Source organism: Talpa europaea, assembly GCF_964194135.1.
Source record: "Talpa europaea genome assembly, chromosome: 8".
NCBI classification, from domain to species: domain Eukaryota; kingdom Metazoa; phylum Chordata; class Mammalia; order Eulipotyphla; family Talpidae; genus Talpa; species Talpa europaea.
Genome location: NC_140075.1, coordinates 47,310,755 through 47,332,366, shown reverse-complemented (window position 1 = coordinate 47,332,366; position 21,612 = coordinate 47,310,755). Strand labels below are relative to the sequence as shown.

The 21,612-nt window shown below is 34.8% G+C and overlaps 1 protein-coding gene across 3 annotated transcripts in view; it reads left to right on the top strand.

The window, feature by feature from the left end:
* Positions 1-725: 725 nt before the first annotated feature.
* Positions 726-21,612, top strand: part of ICE2 (interactor of little elongation complex ELL subunit 2) — a gene marked incomplete at both ends in the record, with an annotated part of 61,587 nt that continues 40,700 nt past the window's right edge. For all 3 annotated transcript variants that reach the window (XM_084240616.1, XM_084240615.1, XM_084240617.1), the window contains 8 exons: positions 726-766; positions 2,437-2,541; positions 8,900-9,161; positions 10,091-10,210; positions 16,376-16,513; positions 17,055-17,171; positions 17,342-17,501; positions 19,056-19,237. In XM_084240616.1, coding sequence (XP_084096742.1) covers positions 726-766; positions 2,437-2,541; positions 8,900-9,161; positions 10,091-10,210; positions 16,376-16,513; positions 17,055-17,171; positions 17,342-17,501; positions 19,056-19,237 — 1,125 coding nt within the window. The remainder of the gene's footprint in view (positions 767-2,436; positions 2,542-8,899; positions 9,162-10,090; positions 10,211-16,375; positions 16,514-17,054; positions 17,172-17,341; positions 17,502-19,055; positions 19,238-21,612) is intronic.

The window sequence follows — 21,612 nt, the reverse complement described above, 5'->3', positions numbered from 1 at the left end:
TTTCCAGCCCCACGCTGGGTCGAAGTGTGAGAGGGGAATTCACTGGGAGCCTTTCAGGACCAACACACCGACTCCTAAAGTTCACTGCTAGTTTATCACATTTCACTTTATCGGTTTGCTCGGGGGAAGCCCTGAACGCGGAGTGGCCACGCCAGATGTGTAGTCTCCGGTCATGCCTCTAAGTGATGCTGTGAAAGGTCACTCTGGTTGCTTTAAGCTCAGTTTCCTCAGATAGGAGGTTCTCGTTCTTGATAACCTTGAAATAGCTTTTGTCCGGCGTTGCTGGCCAAAATCTGTCCCATAATGGTGTATGGTTGGGGAAACTGAAGCAAGATTACAATGGACAGTAAGGGAGTGGAGGGAAGCAGACTTAAGACTTACAGCTCCATGCTGTAAGTGGTCCACTTTGTAAGCCCTGAGAATTTGTTCTGTTTGGGCGCTTATTTTCTCAGTGTCTTGATAATGGCATTCCTTGGGGAAGTTAAATGAAGGAGAATTCATCCTACATGAGCATTGCTGCTTTGCTACAAAGAACCTTGGGAATATTCCTTTGTCCATTTAAGTGTTCGTGTTAATTGAGGGCAGGTGTTAATTGAGGGTAGTTGATTTTGCCCTTTTGTTTTCCTTTCAGTTGAGCTAGATCCTGGAGAAATCCTGCCAGTTGAAGTCTGCGCCAGAGCTAGGCAACAGAATTGTAAGCTAAAGTGAAGCAGAAATCTAGGAATATGAGCTCCCTGATGGCCATGGGTGAACCAAGGCTCAACTGGTGAGTTACATCAATTTGTAGTCTCCTAAATAGGATTGAAAGGGGTTACTAGCCAGATTTGGAAGGGAGCTTTCTGGCCTGGAGACATTTGGAGAAAAGAGAAAGAACATATGAATTCAGGGTCACAGAATTTACCCTGTTGTCATTTTCATACCCTGAGCATGACTGAGTTATAGCTGACCACATTTCCTTTCCTAAAGCCAATTCAGTATTCAAATTGTTACTAGGTATATAATTCCATCTTATATTTATTGTTGGTCTCTTAGAGAGGATATTGGCATTTTCTTGTGTTCAAGAACCTTGTCCATTTCTGCACAAGTAATTAAAAGAGCTTGTTTAAAAACAGACAAACCTCTTTTTTGTTACAGACTGTGTTTCAGAAGTGTTTGAGAGCTTTGCAACTAGAGGACTCCATTAAGCATGTACTTTAGAGCACTAATACATGTGCTGCTTTAGGTCAGTTTCACAAATTTACTGAGCCTCTACTCTTTGCTACAAAAGACGCAAGAGATTACAAAGATAATTAAGTACCTGATTCAAAGAATCAGTATGTGCTCAAGAAGTACTCATTTATTGCAAACAGTGCTCCTTTGAGCATTGTTGCCTTGAGGCCTTTGAGTTCTTTAGTATGATATGCAGAAACCTGAGAATTTAATGAGATGTACAGATACAGTACTATAACAAGTAATAAGGAAATACACTGGTGTATAGCAAATACAACATCCACATTTTACCATGTATACTTTAATTATAGTTTTTTGGATAAACACCTCTTTAAAAAATTAGTATGGAGCAAATATGCTGAAATTTCCCATTTTGGGAATGGTTCAGTTAGAAGTAGCCATTTGCTTAAATTGTTCCCTTTGCAAGTTTTATAAAGCATGTGTCTTTGTTTCTTGCCATAAAGTATGTGTTCAGGTGCAGCGCAGATGCTCTTCTATGCCACTGACACTGTGAAACCAAAGGTGTTTCAGAGCCTTTCCAGAACTACCATTTTCCACAGAATCCTGATAATCTTTGTCCTTCCTAGATTAGTGGTTCACAATGTTGTACATTTAAATTCTTTAACCAGCACTTATTGCATGTTTACGGTAATGGAAACCATTTGACTATAATTTATTAGTCTCTAAATTAATTATAATGTTAATGGAAAATCATACATGACCTGAGAAAGGGCTTTCACAAGTGCACATCATTTATCATATTTGCTAAATTAACAAAATATCTTTTGTTGTGTCTCTTTACCTGGCACAGTAGTGCATGAAACAAAGATAGGTTGAGATGTTCTCATTTAGCAATCAAACATCTTAATAATATACCACAGAGATAGAGGTAAACCCTGGTCCTGACAGACTCCTTTTTGTACTTCAGTCTGTTCTGTTTTCAACTCTTAAGTGTTTCTGACATTTAATTGGGTGTGAAAGAAAAATGGCAGGCTGCTTATGGGAATTGGTGAGTATCAGAATGGGCCTAGGCTAAAAGTTATCCAAGAAGTAAAACATCTAAACTCATATATCTGATATATGAAATAAACGCTATTAAGAGGTGATTATCTGGGAAAGGGGGAGTAGAGGGCTTATAATTATGAATTATAACTGTATTGTGATGATGCTTAATCTAGCATGAGAGTTTGAATTGTTAAATGCAAGTAAATTACTTTTGTTTCACAGGGATGTTTCCCCCAAAAATGGCCTGAAGACATTTTTCTCTCGAGAAAATTATAAAGATCATTCCATGGCTTCGAGTTTAAAAGAACTGTTTATTTTGTCAAACAGGTAATATGTTTATTTGGTTATTTATTTCCATATTTGATTGCTTTTTTCTGTGAGTTGAAGTTTTATATCTACCTGTATCCATAATTAGAAATTAGAAGCATCCAGTACCTAAAGACAACTACTCTTGGCATATCTCTTTTCAGATCTTCCTCTGTGCATGTGTGTATACCTAAGATTGGATCATACAGTAACAGTATAAGTACTTAAAACTGTTTTGCATTGCCTTTTTTTCTTTTAAGATAATATTTTGTGTATCTCCCTATATGCCTACCTACTGCTCAGTGTTCTTAATGGTTGCATATTGCTTCACTATATAGGTAAACATTTATTTAGTTAGTCTTGTATTGCAAAATGTTTGTGTTTTCTTTTTCTGTAATTATAAAAAAATGCATTGACAAACTTTTTGTAATTTGCATAAGAGAAATTCATGGAGATTGAAATTTTTTGTTAGATGGCATATTTTATAGTTTCCTATATATACACTACTACCAAATTCCCAGAAATTTTCTTTGTCTCTGGTATGAAAGTACCCAGTAAGTGATAATTTTTTCCCCTCTTATTATTCCCATGCCTATAGCAGCTCTTCTTTGTATTTGATCATTACTACTCTTTTGTGGATGACTCCTTTGTGGATGGAAAGTAATTGGATTTACTAGAAAGGAGTATAAATACCCCAAATGAAGAATTAGGGAGCTCCACTTGGGGAGCACAACATTTATATTCATCCTTCTCTCCTTTTGCAATGAAAGAAGTATATTTCCAAACTCTGCATGGAATAGAGTCCTGTCTTTTCCTGCCTGGTTACTCCCCTTTCTGTTAGCATCCCCTCTTACTGTATCTTCAGTCACACACTTGAATGTGTTTCCTTTTAGTTAGTTTCTTATTCCTTCTCTCATTTGCCCTTAGACTTCTTTAAATATATGTATGTGTTTGCTGGGAAGAAATGAGGAACAAAAAAGCTTTAAGACATATAGAAAGCAATTAACAAAATGGCAATATAAAATCCTTCTCTTGAAATAATTAAATATATTAAGCTCTTGAGTCAAAAGACAGATTGGCAGAATGGATTTTTTAAAAGGTTTAAAAAACTTCCCTTCACACTATATTCCATTGTACTTGCTTTCACTAAACATGTTCCCTCCTGGCTTCATACTCACTAGTCCACTAATATTTCTCCATTGGAGATTATCAGTGAGCTCTTGATTCTGAAAATAATCTCCTTCTTCCAGTTTTCTGGTTATTGTGATGTTTCTTTTGCTACCTTAGTCGTCATTAGATCCTTTGGAGCTTTTATTTATTTATTTGTTTGTTTTTTAAAGATTTATTTATTTATGCATACAAGAGCTGGGGTATAGGCCAGAGGTGTAGGGGGTGAGAGGATTCACCAGAGACAGATTGGGGAACAGAACAGGCAGATTGACTGAAATACCCTGCTGAGGGGAGCAGCAGGCGAGTCAGGAGAGGTCTGATGTGCTATGTGGGTTTCTCCCTGGCTGGCCGGGGGATCGAACTTGTGCTGCACTGGCTGTGGACAGCTTCATAGGTTGCATCCTAACCCCTTGCGCCACCAGGGATGCCCCCTTTGGAGCTTTTAAAAAATAATTTTTTGCTTCCTCAGCCCAACCTTTGAATCTGAACCTTTGATGACGTGTCTGCAGAATCAATTCAGCGTGCAATTGGTATATGTATATTATAATGCACACTTACATTAAAATACCCCTCTTTACACAGTGGAAGCATTCTATGTACGATATTCTGTATTGTGCTTCCCCCTCGATAATCTGCTGATCTTTTCATATGAGTGTATATAGATTGACCTAATTTTTGTAATAGCTATATAATAATCAGTTGTTGAAACATGTAATGTCTTGACTGTTAGTATTTGTTTAGATTGTTTCCATTCCTTTACTATTATAGTAAGCCTCCTTTTTATACTTGTGTTAGTATAATTAGGATAAGTTCCTATAAGTAAAGGATATATGTTATTGTTTTTTACCTTGATGATAGTCATGTGCCACCTAATGTTGGGGATGTTTTTGAAAAAATGTGTGAGTAGGCAGTTTCATTATATGAACACTATAGAGTATAAATACACAAACCTAGATGGTATAGTCTGCTACACACATAGGCTATATGGTATTGTCTTTTGGGACCACTGTCATATATGACATTTGTTATTTACTGAAATGTCATTAAGTGACACAAGACTGTATTGCCAGATTACTATTAAAAACATTAAATAAGTGCTTTGTTGATTCCATCAAATGAATAGATAGGTTCATGTAAAAGTAAACATAAGTTGTGGTAAAGAGACAATTTCAAAAATGTTTCAATGAGGCAATTTCAGAGGAAACATCTCTCCAAAGTACCTAATTGTAAAGTCTTTTCTGATATCAGCTATAGAAGGTCAAGACAATAAGAATAGAGACTTTATGAATGTGCATCTGTGGGTACTTTTTAAAAGCTATTTCTGTTATTTAACTTGTATCATTTCTTGCAGATGACTAATTTCTTAAAAAAATTATTAAATCATCGCTTTTATTTATTTGAATCAAAGAATGCCTAAAAATTCTAGTGTGCTGGTGTTTAGTGAACATGTATCTTTTTAAAAACAAATTTTGCCATGGACTTTTATCTCAGCCTTCATCTTTCCAGATGAAAAATTTCTGATACCATCTTCATCCTGCCATTAATAATTTATCCTTCATCCTTCTTAATAATTTTAATGGTTCTTTTCTAGTCTGCTCTTCAGTATATCCCAATGTGGGATGTAGTTTGGATTATGTGTGGGAGAGGACATCTTGCTGGCAATTGGGTACACCTAACTTCTAAAGGTTTTTTCTTAGACTATAGATTTCTGTACCCATGAAACAGTAGTATAGTTGAACTCAGTATAGAAAAAGGGTAGACACAAGGTGTGTTTCTAGCCTTTTGTGCCAACCTTAAGTTCTGTTAGAGTAAGAAATGGATTTTCAGACTATTAACTTACAATTGTTTTCTTGATGGAAAAACTAGGAAGAATGTAAAATTTTTATTGTTGCTGATTTTCTATTTTTTTGTGTTTTCTGAGATATTTTGGGAAAATATTGATAACTTTTAATTATGCTTTTTCCACAAAAAGGTTTTTATTCAACTTGTATCCCTTGACCTGGGGTGAACACTTACCTTTTTTTAAATTTAAGTTTCTGGTTGTAGTTACCTATAATTGAGTTTTAAGCCAACAGGGAGAAAGCTTCAACTTGCAAAAAATTATGAAAAATTTTAACATGTTTAATTAAAAAAAAGTAAATTGTATTCAGAGGATGTAGAGTAGACTTTAGATGGAGTCTTTAGGCCCCATTTCCAAATATTTTAAAGAAACTACTGAAACCAGTAGACAATATAAGAAACTAAGTTTGAATTCAGCCTTTTTTTTTTTATTAGAAACTTTAGGTAAAAAGAAGAAAATGGGTAGTTAACAAAATGAAGAGGAAAAACTTCAAACCATCAACTGAAATAAAATATAATGCTGTAAATGTGGATAGAGAAACCCTGTCAGATGCTTTTGGCTTACACCCTGATGAAGATTTTGACAGCACTGCACATGGAAATGATCTTGATGTGCTGCCATTTCATTCTTTGCTGAATGTAGCCAATTTAAACTGCTAGAATTTCTTGACATTCCCACTCTGACATATCTGAGTCAGCATCTTGTTGCTGCAGCAGCTTAATTAAATTTGCCAGTTTGTGCCACAAGGACAGACATGTTCTCATATTCAGAGAGACAGCTGTGAAGCAGTATTGTTAAGAGATGCGGACACAATACCATTAGGTTTGAATAACTCTCACGACATTTTCTAGTGAGAAATCAATTTGCTGTAATACATTTCTCCCAAGATCAGCAGTTAATATTCATTTTGTTAACCTAAAATATGCTTATTTTTCATACAGTTATTGGAGAAACTTTAGTGGCTAAGTATGTCTTCTTTCATCTGTATTATTTTCAAAGTCAACCTAAGCATCCTTATTTTAATTTCCAAAATTCTTTGTTTAAAGATTTATTTATGCATACAAGAACTAGGGTACAAACCAGAGGTGCAGGGGGTGGGAGGACAATGAGAGGATTCAGGTGGATTGACTGAAATACACTGCTGAAGGGAGCAGCAGCGAGACAGGAGAGGTCTGATGCGCCATGTGGGTCAGCTCCATGGCCAGGGATCGAACTTGTGCTGCAGTGGCTGTGGATAGCTTCATAGTGCTGAAACTTAACCCTTGGAACCACCAGGGAGGCCCCAATATCCAAAATTCTTTTCCCACTCACTCACTAACTCCCTTGATTGATTTTTTACCCATAGTTTAGCTCTAAGAGAGTGTCGTGAAGCTCCTGCTTTATTTTGGTATCTATATCCTTTTCTAACAATTTTGGAATTTTTGCCATATTCTAGTATAGACAAATGAGTGGTATTTTTGGATGAGGCTTAGCGTATCCTTTGTCCAACACAGACCTAGCTAGATAATTCTCACTCTTATTAGGCTGAAGCCTTCTGCTTTTAATAGCAGATATTTGTAAGAAATAAAACTCTTCCTTTGCTAGCCTGAATTGAAATTCATAGATATTAACCACATATCAAATACTTAAGAACTTTAATGTCCTAGATATATAAGTGTGAAAAAAGGAAAATAGTGTATGTTATAATTTGTATTTTATTATGTATTTACATATATACCATTGCAACATGCAGCAGAAGATAAATGAAGTAGTCAGGTAAATCAGCTAAAATAAATAAAGTTGGATTTCAGAGAAGATAAAGTGTACCGTAAGAAAGTCCTGGGAAAAACAAAAGAGAATAAAATGTATTGTTAAGATAATAACAGACCAGACTTACTTGTGGAAGATAAGAGAAAGCCTGAAGGGACCTTTGAATATCATAAAGGTCACTAACATTTAGCATAGGCATGTAGTATTCTTCACTCTAAGTGCCTTTAATTCTCTGCCTCTTTAATGACAAACCAGATGCATCCATAGGTTTCTAAAAATCCCTGAGGGAACTGATACTGTCAATAGTAAGAAATGCTGCTTTGGCTATTTCTCTTCCTCTTTTTTTCTCTTAATCCTTCATCTCAGTGTCTTTAGGATTCTCCTCAGTCACCTATTCAGTATTTCCATGTAGTCACATGTATTGATGTATTTATATATTTGTATCTGTCTCTATCTGTCTACCACTTTTCATTCTTTTCCATTCATCTTACCTACTTGATCATAAATAATCTTAGATAGTGGTGAATGTATCATGCTTAATGTTGGCTGTAGCTCTAATACTCAGATAGGGAGGTGTGTGGTAGTCACTTAGAGTCACTTCGTAAATATTAATGAATGGAGAAATGAAGTGTGAATCAGCAGATTTGCATCCTTATCATTAGTTTCTCATCCTCTTGGATTATTGTGTAATTTTGAATCAAATAGGGACCAGTTACTGTGGTGAAAATTAGAGCTGTAGAGATTTAAGAATGTCATTTTTGTATGTATAGACTTTATGTAAAAATACAGATGACAGCTGACTAGGAAGAATAGAGGCAGGTTATGAACACGATAAGAAATTTGCATTATACATTAATTGGGGTGACAAAGTGATTATAACAAGTTGGGAATAGCATTTTATGAACAAGTTTGATATCAGGGTATCTAGCTCCTCACCATTTTCTTCTCTAGTGTATTGCATTATGGGTAAGCCAAGATTTTTCTTTTACATTCACAGAAGGCATAAAGGCATTTCTAATGACTGAGCTTTGTACATAAGTGATAGGGGATTATACAACTTTTTCAAAGCCACTCTTGCTTCCATAAAATAAAGCACACAGTGTTGGAATTTTCTTTTTCATTCTCGAGATAGTAAAGCACAGGAAACCAGCCTAGACTGTCAGTGAATTTGTTAACTTCGAGTTTGTGATCCCATCATATCCTGTTAGTAACTTTTGCTCACTATTAACTGATACATCTTATGAAGAATTTAAGCATTAAAAAACAACTTGCATTGTAATAAAATATAAACATGAAATACCTGCATATATAATGGACAAGAATGATTTACCCCTTCAATAAAGGGGAAAAACTTGCAAATTAAATAACTTGTCTAAGGATAATGTCTCTTCTCTGTCAGATAATGGAAGGTAAGCTTGTAATGTGAACTTATCCTACATAATACTTAATTTACCCCAAATGACTAAACATCAAAATGCAGGTGGCAGAGTTAGATAATAATCCAGAATTCACTGTGTTAATCATGCTATATTATCCCTGGTGATTGAGACTCATGAAGTTCCATGATAGTAATCTTCATGTGAAAAGCACATATTTGTAAATTGTATTTTTTTTTTCCAGACGTATAGGAGAAAATTTGAATATCTCAGCAAGTTCTGTAGAAAATGAACCGGCAGTTAGTTCAGCAACTCAAGCAAAGGAAAAAGTTAAAACCACAATTGGAATGGTTCTTCTTCCAAAACCAAGAGTTCCTTATCCTCGTTTCTCTCGTTTCTCACAGAGAGAGCAGAGGAATTATGTGGAATTATTGGCTAAATATGCCAAAATGCCTGCAAATTCTAAAGCTATTGGAATAAATAAAAATGACTACTTACAATATTTGGTATGTATTCTGTTCTTTAGCATCACTAAAATATATTAAAAATCAGGAAATACTTTAAATTTGCTTTTTACTTGTAGGTGCAATCATATTAACAAAATGAAAAATTTAAGGAGCTTAATGGAGCCTTGATGCATTAATTCTTTTGTTGCGTCTATCACAATATAGGCATTTTGCTCTAGTTTTGAGCAGTTTTACTCCGGTTAGTCTTAAAGTGCTAGCAATAGGACTTTGCATAATTTACTGGAGCAATTTTAAGTTGTCTATTCCTTAAAGTTTTGAAGTTCTCAGTTATATAAATGATGCTATGCTGAACATCTTGGTTGCAAACTCTGTTCATGTGTATGTTTGCTCTCTAAAGATAAATTCTTAAAAATAGAACAGCTTAATCAAAACTTACACTTTTTAAGGGTTTCATCTGCAATTATACATGTGTAAACTGTTGTGTAAAAAATTTTAGCCAATCTGTTCATACCACTGTGTATGAAAACTTTTTAAAATATCTTCATTAATACTAGAATTACCTCTTTTGCCTTTAATTTGGTATGGGAAGAATGGTAATTTCTTGTTTTCATTAGTTTCATTTACAGTGATGACTAATGAAAATAAATATTTTCCAAGTGTTTATAAGCTATTTCTATTTCTTCTTTTCTAACTATTTGCCCATATTTTCACTGTGGTTTTAGTCTAATTGTATAATAATTAAAAGTATTTTATAAAGTAGGCTTATTCTTGACCATGTATTGTAACATTAGTCATTTACTTTTCTGTTTTTGTGGAACTTGTCATTGTTATATAGTAATTTTAAGTTTTTCTTTGTGGTTTCTATTTTGGATATGATACTAATGATTCTCTAAGTCCAAATTATAAAAGCAGTGATTGTGTTTTAACCAAGCTTCCTATTCTAAGACATCTACTTTTTAAAAATTCAGGATATGAAAAAACATGTGAATGAAGAAGTTACTGAATTCCTCAAGTTTTTGCAGAATTCTGCAAAGAAATGTGCACAGGATTATAATATGCTATCTGATGATGCCCGTCTCTTCACAGAGGTAAAAAAAAAAAAAAAGTCACATTTACATAGACTACAAAGTAAATAGGCAATAACAGCATTCTAAAATGTGTGATGATTCTGAAAAAAATATACGAAAATGTCAATATTACCAATTCAGAGACCAAATTGTATGTAAGTTCTTTATTCACTGTGTATTTAAGTATTAGAAATGCACTACAAAATCATGTGCTATAGCTATTCATATTTATTTTCTTTTACTGCTCCAACTAAGTATTTGAGAATTAAATTTTACACACTTGGGTGCTTTGGTCTGATGTCCTGATCTCCTTTGTGAAAGAATATGTGTTTAAGCAACTATCCTGGCCCTTAAATCTGACAGATCCTATCGAATTTAGTCACATAAATTTGTATTTATTATCTTCATGGTACTCTGCCCCCACATTTCAACCATGAGTTCTTGAATCATTCATGTCAATTTAATAGTAAAGCATGTAAATCATTCTACCTTGTATCCTACCATCAGTCAGTGGGCGTGGGAGAAATTTAGACTACTTACATAGTAACTGTTAATTTATATTTTATAGTAGTGTTCATCTACAAACACCAACTTCACTCTGAAAATTTTTTAAATCTTTAAAACCTGTCACTGTGCACAATGTATTACATTTAACACCTCTGAATGTAAAATGCTTACTATGTTTTGTGTGTCTGTTACCACAATTAAAAACAATATGTAGTCACTATAAATTGGGAAGCTCAGACAGTATTACTTATGTGCTAAAAAAATAAATCTGCAAAGTAAAATTCTGTTTGTTAATATGAACCAGAAGGATGGTATTTTTAAGTTAAAGGAAGAATTCTGTTTTTATTTTCTCTGAACATAAATATGATATACTCAAATAGTGTGTCATTTTTCTGTAAGGAAGAGGAACTGGTAGCTGTTGCTGTTTTAATAATGCCTTTGAAATGACCCAGAGTGATGATTCTAAGACAAAAATCAAATCCCTTCATTCCATTGGTTTAAAATGATTTTGTGTGTTGCTCAGTAAGAGACAGCCTTTACAAAGTTCTACAGTGGACTACATGATCACTCCTGCCCCATCCTGCTTTATCTTGTTCTCAGCTCATACCAGCCTATTGGCCTCTGTGTTTCTTGAATATACCAAACCTGGTCCTCCTGTAAGGTCTTTGGCTAGTCCCACCTTTCTGGCAAACTGTTCCCCATATATCTGCATAGATTAGTTCCTTGATTTCTTTTTTATTCAGATGTTAACTATAATGAGGGTGATTCTCATTACCCTGTTAAAAATATTGTCACCCTCTGTATTAACCTCACCATAGTTTTTTTGTTTTTTATTGTCTTTCTCCACAGCACCTATGTGTTAGTACTATTTTCTCACTGCTGGGTTTCCAACGACTAGAATAATGCCTGACACACAATAAGTGTGCAATTTAATTATCTGTTTAGTAGATATAAATATGCTTATTAACAAAGTTCATTATTAGGTAGCCAATACTTAGAATTAAGTCTTGTTTTTTAGCCAGACTAACTTGGCACCACATTTTATCTAATTTACATTTTATATCACTACTCCAGAGGCTCACTAATATTTTTCTAAATTTTTTCTTACTGTTTAAAAAATTTTAAGAAATATACCTACTGGGGGGCTTCCTTGGTGGCACAAGGGGTTAAGTTGCAGCACTATGAAGCCATCAGTAGCTACTGTAGCACCACATGAGTTCGATCTCCAGCCTGCAGGGGGCTGACCCACATGGTGCAGCAGACCTCTCCTATCTCACCTGCTGCTCCCCTTAGCAGTGTATTTCAGTAGATCCGCCTGTTCTGTTCCCCGCTCTTGTCTCTGGTGAATCCTCTCGACCCCGTACCTCTGGCCTGTATCCCAGAAGGCTCTATGTCCCCTCCCAGATAATTACATTCTCCTTCCTTGAAGAGATAATCTCTTTCCCTTTGTTGCTAAGTCTCATGCCTTTGAGGGGTGGGGGTGAGGAGGCGGAGTTCTTCAACTTCTCTTTTACCTGTTTTTGAATTTTATTTGAACAGAATTCCTTTGTGTCTTCTTTCACTCAGTATTATGTTAGATTCATAACTCAGTACCACAAGACTGTCCCCACTTCAGACACCAGTTGCAAAGCCTAGGTTTTCACCTCTACTCCTGACTGACTGACTGTAAGTTGAAGGTCCCCAATACTTCCTGCTCTGGTTCCTTTTTTTTTTTTCCTCAATATTTATTTGTGCACACAAGAACTAGGGTACAGGCCAGAGGTGCGGGATGGTGAGAGGATTCACCAGAGACAGAGTGGTGAACAGAACAGGCAAATCTACTGAAATACACTGCTGAAGGGAGCAGCAGGCAAGACAGGAGACCTCTGCTGCACCATGTGGTTTAGCTCCCTGGCCTGGGATCAAACTTGTGCTGCAGTGGCTGCAATAGCTTCATAGGCCCTGGTTCCTTAGTTTGCTGGAATACCTTGTAGAACTCAGGAAAGTGCTTTGCTATTTCCAGTTTATTTTAAATACAATACAGGAATTGCCAAATGTGAGACAGATGCATAGAATAAGGTATATGAGGGAATCCCATCATTTAGGGCTTTATTATGAAGGTTTCATTTTATAGGTGTGTTTGTTAACTTACTGGCTTTTGGTGTTTGGCTGAATCTTTAGTCCCCACTCTTCCTAGAGGTCAGAGAGTGGGATGGAAAGTTCCAACTTTTTAATATGCTTTAGAATGGCAGCTTTCTTTCTGGCTGCCATCTCTTATCCTGAAGCTCTCTAGGGGACACCAGTCATGGCATTAGCATGTAAACACACTGCTGCCATTCAGGAGACTCAAGGTTGTAGGAGCTATATATCAGGAAACAGGCAAAGACCAAAATGTTTCTTTTTGTTTCAAACCCCTTAAACAGGAACTTAGGTTCCCCTGTCCTCTCAGCTCATGCTTCCACTGTTATACTTTATATCTGTGAATTTGTCTATCCTGGTTACTCCCATATAAGTGGAATCATAAATAATTGTCTTTCTGTGACTGGTTTATTTATTTTACTTAGCATAATATTTTCAAGACTCATCCATGTTGTGCTATCTTCCATTTTAAGATTGGATAATAGACTTAACCATTTGTTAAATGTATTGTAAGTATATTGTTGGTCCACAAAAGAAATTCTGCCCCTCTTGGTTCTTCTCAGGCTGGATAAGTCATCAAACCAATATTGGGAAGGTTAGCAAAGCAAAAGTCAAGTGAATAACACATGTATGGAGAATTTATAGAGTCATAAATTCTGAAGATCATGGAGCATATCAGGAATGTTTATCCTGCATTTAGGGACCTGTGGTGTTAAGAGCAAGAAGAGGACTCAACATGCCAGCCAAGAAAAGGGTTATCTCATCTTTACTCTGAGAGTAAAGATTAGATTGTTAAATAGAGAGGATATGTTTATTGTTAAACCTGGAGCTGGATGACAACCAATCCCGAAACCCTTTCTTTTCAGTCATAAAAGAAGAAACAGTGTTCGCTTCTCTGATTAGGTAAAGGGCAGAAACTTAGAATCTCATGATCCTTCTTTGACTAGAGAAGAGTGAATGACCTAGTCAAGGATAGAAGCTTCTCCTCAGATTCAAGCTATTTCACTGCTTTAAAATACTCTGCATGCCAGACTGGGAAGTCTTGAGGACACCAGTTGTGAGAATATTGGAGTAGTATGATGAGGGCACCATCAATATGGACATGGCTTATCCATTTATCCATAGATGACATGTAGGTTGCTTTTGCCTGTTGGCTATTGTGAATAATACTGCTATGAACATGGGTGTGTGATATATGTTCAAATGTCTGTTTTTTAAGGCTTAAATATAGGAGTCTTGCTTTTAACTCCCCACCTTGTTTAGAACTGGTTGAGTCATTGCACTCAAGCTACCTCATATTTCATGGGTTTTCTTCCTACTTGCTGATCCTATTTCTCCTCATGTTAGGTATTTGGGGTTTATTTATTTATAGTCTTTGAAGATTTTCTTTGTTTTTTACCAAGCCCCAGAAATAGATAAAAATATTAGTTGTGCTTTATTCAGAATCTAGTATTACTTGGATAGGAGTGCTCTTCAAGGTATCTACTTTACCATACTGCCACAAGACCTGTCTATTAAGTTTTTAACTTTCAAAACATATGTAATACCATATTTTTCCCTCTGGACCAAAATAAAATTTAGGGACCACAGCCATATCCACTTTCTTTGTAATGGTAAATATGCACTGTGTACATGAGTGTATTTTTGGTGTGTTTAACTCTCAAGATATTTTCATTCATAAGGATGTTTGACAGAGAACAGCCTGACCACCTTTATCCATTCTTAACTTTTTCAAAGATAAGTTACTAAGAATTTTTTATTAATATCAAGTAATACCTTTAATGCTATATAATATATCTTGAGTGGAGTGTAAAACTGACTTTTTTTTCTTTCTGTACTATCATTACTAAATTAGGTGAACTTCCTTTAAAAGCCCTATAATATTCAACAGTTTGACCAAGAAAGATATGCCTATAAATACCTAATCAGAATAGTTTGTCACATGGTTTTCATATGTTGCTTTCCTTTGCATAGTCAAATTCTTGAAACGATTGCTATAGACAGGAATTTGAGGGGAGCAAGTTATCTAACACTATAAATGAAGAGCAAAAATACTGTGTAGGTATAAATTGGCAGATGATTAGGGTTTTTAAAACTTTACCATATTGACCTACGTCTGCCTTAGCTAAAAGTAATATCTTGAATTAACCATCAAGGTTAGTATTGAAAAGAGGTGATGAGGGGCCTCCCCGGTGGTGCAGCGGTTGAGCGCTGGGTTGCAAAGCTGCCCGCAGCCTCTGCAGCGCTGGTTCGATCCCCGGCAGCTCCCTGGGCCGCCACCGGAGGAGGGTCCCACCTGGCGCGCAGACCTCTCCTGCCACCCGCTGCTCCCCTCAGCAGTGTACTTCGGTCCTTCCGCCTGCTCTGCTCCCCGCTCTGGCTCTGGCAAATTCTCTCACCTTCCCTCGCTTCTGACTGTACCCAGTGCTTGTATGAATGAATGAATGAATGAGTGAATGAATAAAAAAAAAAAAGGTGATGAAGCCAGGAAGCTAGCCCACATGGCGCAGCAGACCTCTCCTGTCTCACCCGCTGCTCCCCTCAGCAATGTATTTCAGTAGATCTGCCTGTTCTGCTCTCCCCTCTGTCTCTGATGAATCCTCTCACCCTCGCCCCTGCACCTCTGGCGTACACCCACAGATGTCTGCATAAATAAATTAATATCTTTAAAAAATAAAAAGTCAAGGAAGGTAAAAAATATGAAAGGTAGTAGGGAGTGAGGACTAAAGAAAGGAATATGAAACTATAAATGAAAATATAAACTGGAGTCAAGTTAGAAATTTATATTTTTGACACATTTTATCAATGTCTTAAGAGAAAGGGGATGATGAATAAGGATGTGCTTATTACTCAAAGCTTTTGTGATCTAAAGTATATTCAGATTAAATTCACTGACATAAGAAAAAATGGGTTTCTTACAAGATAAAATGTGTATGTGTATGTGTATTTTAATTAACCACCCTTTACCCCCACTCCAAGAAAAAGCTGCTCTGCTTCTCTGAATATATGTTATCACAGTGGCATTTATTCTGCTTTGGTAAAGCTGTGAATTTTGTTACCTTACTGATTAGATATTCTATTAGATCACCAATATTTTGAAAGTAGAGAGAAAGAACACTGCATATCCTATTATTTGAATTAGTTATTTCTGATTTATAATTTGACTGTAAATTAGAATGATTTCATTAATTCATTGTGCTTAGATTCTTTAGGGTACTAAACTTATCTATTTCTAATTATGTTATTGCTTTTATCGCACTTAAGTGTTTTAAAATTTCACATATTTATTTGACAGTTTCCTAAAATAGTATATATCAAATAATATAAAATATGTTTTCTCTAATTTTAAATTTTAATACAGTTGCTAATTTTAGTATCACTAGTTATCAGTATTTTAGGAAATTAGATTAAAAAGAATTGTTACAAAAAATTAAGGATTATACCTGGATCACTGTGTTATTTGGCATGAATAATTATATAGTCACATGTAACTAAGTTATTTTTGTTGTATCACTAGAAATGTATATTGTATGTAAATTTCTCTTCATTTTAATTTCTTAGCAAATTTTAAGAGCTTGTGTTGAACAAGTGAAAAAGTATCCAGAATTCTATACTCTCCATGAAGTCACCAGTTTAATGGGATTCTTTCCATTCAGAATAGAGATGGGATTAAAGTTAGAAAAAACTCTTCTTGCTTTGGTAAGATTTATAGTATGGTTTATCTGAAATTTTATCTGTATTTCACAGACATTATTTTATGCTTAAGTTAAATTTTGAACAATGTGACTAACTTAAAATATACTATATAAATGTGTGTCACTTTTTAAAATTACATAAGTACCCATATTGTTTATAAAAATGCCACTACCAACTTTGTTGATTTTCTTTTTTTGGTTCCCATCTTTCTTAATATTTCTGAATACAAGCAGTAGCTCTTTTTATTTTAAGGGATTTAACTCACAATCTTATTGGAAGTAAGCATGGGAAGAGAGGATATTTTTAGAGCTTGAAATTTTAGAGAAAATTCCATGGCACCTTTATTTTGGATCATTTCTTTAAAAGAATATATGGTGGTTGTCAAGCATAAACATGAATGTCTTGGCTTAAGGAGGCTCTAAATTTAACATTTGTACTTAGAAGAATTTTAGATTAATGAGAGTTTCATGTGACGAAAGGATACTTTTCTTAGGGTTAAAAGCATCATGATTTTTGCAATAAAACTTTTATTTTTCTTATTTAGGGCAGTGTGAAATATGTGAAAACAGTATTTCCATCAATGCCTGCAAAATTGCAGCTCTCAAAAGATAACATGTCTGCTCTCGAAACACCAGAGCAAATAGCTGCAGCTATGCATTATGTAAGTACAAAGGTGATTTTGGATGGTCCTAAGTAATCTTCTGTACCTCATGAAATACGTATAACCTGATGTTCTAAAGTCCTCTTCCTGAATTTCTCCCTTCTTATTATTACTTTATTAAATTCATTTAATAAGTACAATGAAGTAACAAGTTATATGTTGTTTTTCAGGATATTAGCAAAGATCCAAATGCAGAGAAACTTGTTTCAAGATACCACCCTCAGATAGCTCTAACTAGCCAATCATTATTTACCTTATTAAATAATCATGGACCTAACTACAAGGAGCAGTGGGAAATTCCAGTGTGTGTTCAAGTAATACCTGTTGCAGGTTTGTGATATAACTTGTCAAGTAATACCTCAAAAAAAAGTTTAAATGTTCTATTTCAGCTGTTTAAATATAGTGGTGATTTGACAAATCCAAAAATCTAGTCTTACTTTAAGGAGAATGTACATTTGACATTTATATTCAGTAGGACTTTTTTTTTTTTTTAAAGATTTATTTTTATTTATTTATACAAGCACTGGGTACAGTCAGAAGCGCAGGAGGGTGAGAGAATTCACCAGAGCCAGAGCTGGGAGCAGAGCAGGCAGAAGGACCGAAGTACACTGCTGAGGGGAGCCGCGGGCGGCAGGAGAGGTCTGCGCGCCATGTGGCACCCTCCTCCGGTGGCCGGGTTGCAGCCAGGGATTGAACCAGCGCTGCAGAGGCTGCAGGTAGCTTCGCAACCCAGCGCTCAACTGCTGCACCACCGGGGAGGCCCTCAGTAGGACTTTTTAATGTATAGCACCGCCATAGAATTGACACTCACTTGGGGAGGTGATAAAGAAATAATTATGGTGTAGGGTGGCCAAAATATACATGAAAGTGATGAAGTTTCACTGCAATGAAAGGAATAATGTACTTTTTTGGACAGTCCTAAATGGTGAGTTCCCGGAACTTATTTACGTGCCTGTTACTAAAATTCAGAATTAAATTAGGTCTGTATTTACAAGTGTGGAATAGTCTCTCCTTTGACAGTAAAATGAATATTTGCACATAAATTCCTCTGTGCAGGTTGTTCCCCGTACTGTTTTTGCTTATAGCTAATAATTTCATATCTGCAGGAATTAATATTATTGTATGTAGCAACATAATTACCATAAATGAAAGACTATGTCAACTGAAACAAAACTATAAATTAAGAGTTAAATGTAATATATTCTTGGGTGGTACATATTTTCATCACTTTTTGAAAGTATAATCCTATACTTTCAATCCTATAAGAACTAATAAGGACAATAAAAGTATAACAGTGAAAGACAGGAAATCCTTTCAAAAATTTATTAGAACAGGGATGAATCTATAGGGAATTAGTGAAATAAGTCAGAGAAAGGCAAACACCATATGATTTCACTCATATGTGGTATATAGGAAAAACAAACAGATGAGCTAAATAAAGGAAAATAAGCTTTTGGACTGAAAGACCAATTAAGGGTTACCAGAAAGGAAGAGGAGAAGGGTGAATAAGTTAGGAAAAGGGAAGCAATAGTATTGTGAAGGACAAAATTGGACTTGTAGTATTGAATTCATTGTAGTATTCATGTAATATGCATGCTGATTCCCAATGATAGAATGTGCCTGAAATTTATATAGTGTTATATGCAATGTTACTTAAATAAAAATAATTTTTAGAAAGAGAATTTTCTTGCTAGTGAGATTCTCATGTCCTTACATCTTTACAGAATTTTAAAGATCTTCTAGTTAAGGATGGCAAATATATGGGAACATGTGCTATTGCTCTATCTTAATTTTATTTAGTGATCCTCTTGTTATACATCCCTTTTTATTTTAATATGTAACTACTGGAAATTAACCACATCCTTTCTTCTTTTCTGTCTTAAGGTTCAAAACCAGTTAAAGTAATTTATATTAATTCACCACTTCCCCAAAAGAAAATGACAATGAGAGAGAGAAATCAAATCTTCCATGAAATTCCATTAAAATTCATGATGTCCAAAAGCACATCAGTTCCAGTCTCTGCGGTGTTTATGGATAAACCTGAAGAGTACATAACTGAAATGGATGTATGTAGTGTTTTCTTGTTTTTCTTAAGGGGAAATACCTGTTTGTGCTTTAGAAACACAAAGTTTTATTGCAAATCACTAAATCTAGTAATTAAAAATAACCTTTAGATTTAAACTTAACAATGAACCCTAGGTTGAGCACGAATTTAGGCAACTAATTTAACCTTTCTTGACCTCAGTTTTATCTTTTTATTTAATAAAATGCGATAATACCTAACTCAAGTTTAAGGATTAAATTTGATATTACATATATTATATTGATATTGATGTGAAATACTGAGTATAGATTGTACATACTAAAACCAGTGGTGGTAGTAATTGTGGTAGTACTTTTAATTGGTCTCATTCATATTCAAGGAGTTTTTAAGTATGAAAAGGAACAGATGAGTTTGTTCAGTGCAAACAATATTAGACCAGACTTTTTAATACTTTTCAATATACTCAGTAGCTATTACATAAGGTAGGTTACATAATTTCATCCATCTATAAATGTGTATTATGATATTAACTAGCTTTGAGGATTGTTCAGGTATAAATGAATTTATATATGTGAAACATTTAGAACAATGCTTGGCATTCCATAAATATTAAGTTCTATTTTGTTAACTTTTATTTAAAAGTATTTTTCATGATAATTAAGACATTATTTATAAAAAACTTCATTCTTTCTACAAATATTTATTGAACAAATACTGTTCTGTGCATTGAGAATAAAGCAGTAAACAAAAATAAAATCACTTTTCTCCTGGAGCTTACTTTAATGGCAGTGTGTGCAGATAATTAGTAAAATAATAGCAAGAAAGCATATGCTGTATAGGTTAAGGTGGGGGGGAAATGGGGATGGGTCTATTTCACATTCATGATCAAGAAAGCTTTTCCCCTAATAATAGGAAATATGAACAGACTCGAAAAAAGTGAGAGAGAAAGTTTTTAAATAAATAGAAAAATGTTTTTCTAATGTATATTTAAAAGCTCATAAAGATACTGGGCTTTTGTCTTTCATATCTATTTCTATGTTTTTCTCTGTCATTGGCCTTTTAGCATATCTTGTGATGTATATGTTGTAAAGCACTTCCAATTTCTCTTAAGTTTTCTCTTTTTTCACTTTTCCATCTGCCTAAAATTTAAATCGGTAGTAGGTTAATGTTTAGAAATAGTGTCATGAAGAAACATGAACTTAAAGACAGAATAATTTCTTCTTGTCACGACAGAACAGATAATTGTACTTCCCTCATTACTGAAAACAACTACAGAAGTTGGAAAAGTATATAAATTTATTCTTGAGAATCCTCAAATGGCTAGCCAACATAGTGAGAAAGTATAGGTTTGAGATATTAGAGAAGATCAGAATTCATGGAGGTAAGGCTGTCACATTTTGCCCTTGATGGGTTTACCAGTTATGAGAAGGCAACAGGAAATGAACTCTGTGTTTTGGCAGCATTGCAGGACTATTGGGACAAAGTCAGTTGTCCACCAAGGATTTCAGTGCCTCAGGGCTGCACTGTAGGAGGAAGGCTCACTAGAGATAAATCAGCTTTCTTAGAGATTATAGCCTGAATTTTCAGATCTTGAACTTGAAATCATACTCTTTCAGATTTCTGGTTTCTCTAGATATCTAGCAAAGGCAAATAAAAATAATTCTTGGAGGAACATAATGACATTTTGATCCTTAAATTATTTCTCTGACTTTTAAAATACGGCATCCAGAAAGCACTGAAAGATAACTTGACACATATATAGGAAACTGGATACTGTGAGCAAGAACCATCAGAAATGGTGACCAAAACTATAACACATAGAATTAAGTCTTAGAATTGCCAGTCATAGAATATAAGCCAATTCTTTTTAGCTATATGACACTCAGTGAAGAAATTAATGCTATGCTTGAAAAATTTTTTTCTGCTTAATGTTTACTTCACAAATGAAGTATATTGAATGCTTAATAGTAAGAAACCTTTATGAATTTTACTCCCTAAGTATAATATAAATGGGCATAAGTTTCTTGAAGATTTGTAGAACTGAAGGAGACTGGATAGGTGGGTTGTATGCCAGATCCATTTTAGCATTTTGAGAATCCCTATACAGCTTTCCATAGTAGCTAGACTAGTTTACATTCCCACCAGCACTGTAAGAGCATTCCTTTTTGTCCACATCCTTGCCAGTACTTGTTTTTAGGTTTTTTTGATGTAAGCCATTCTCACTGGTATGAGGTGGTATCTCACTGTGATTTTTGATATGCATTTTCCTGATATCAAGTGATGATGAACATTTTTTCATATGCCTGTTGGCCATTTCATGCCTGAAAATTTTAATGAGGAACTAGAACTTTAAAAAAAGCTGCAGTTTTTAAAAAAGAAGCTAGGAAATTTAAAACT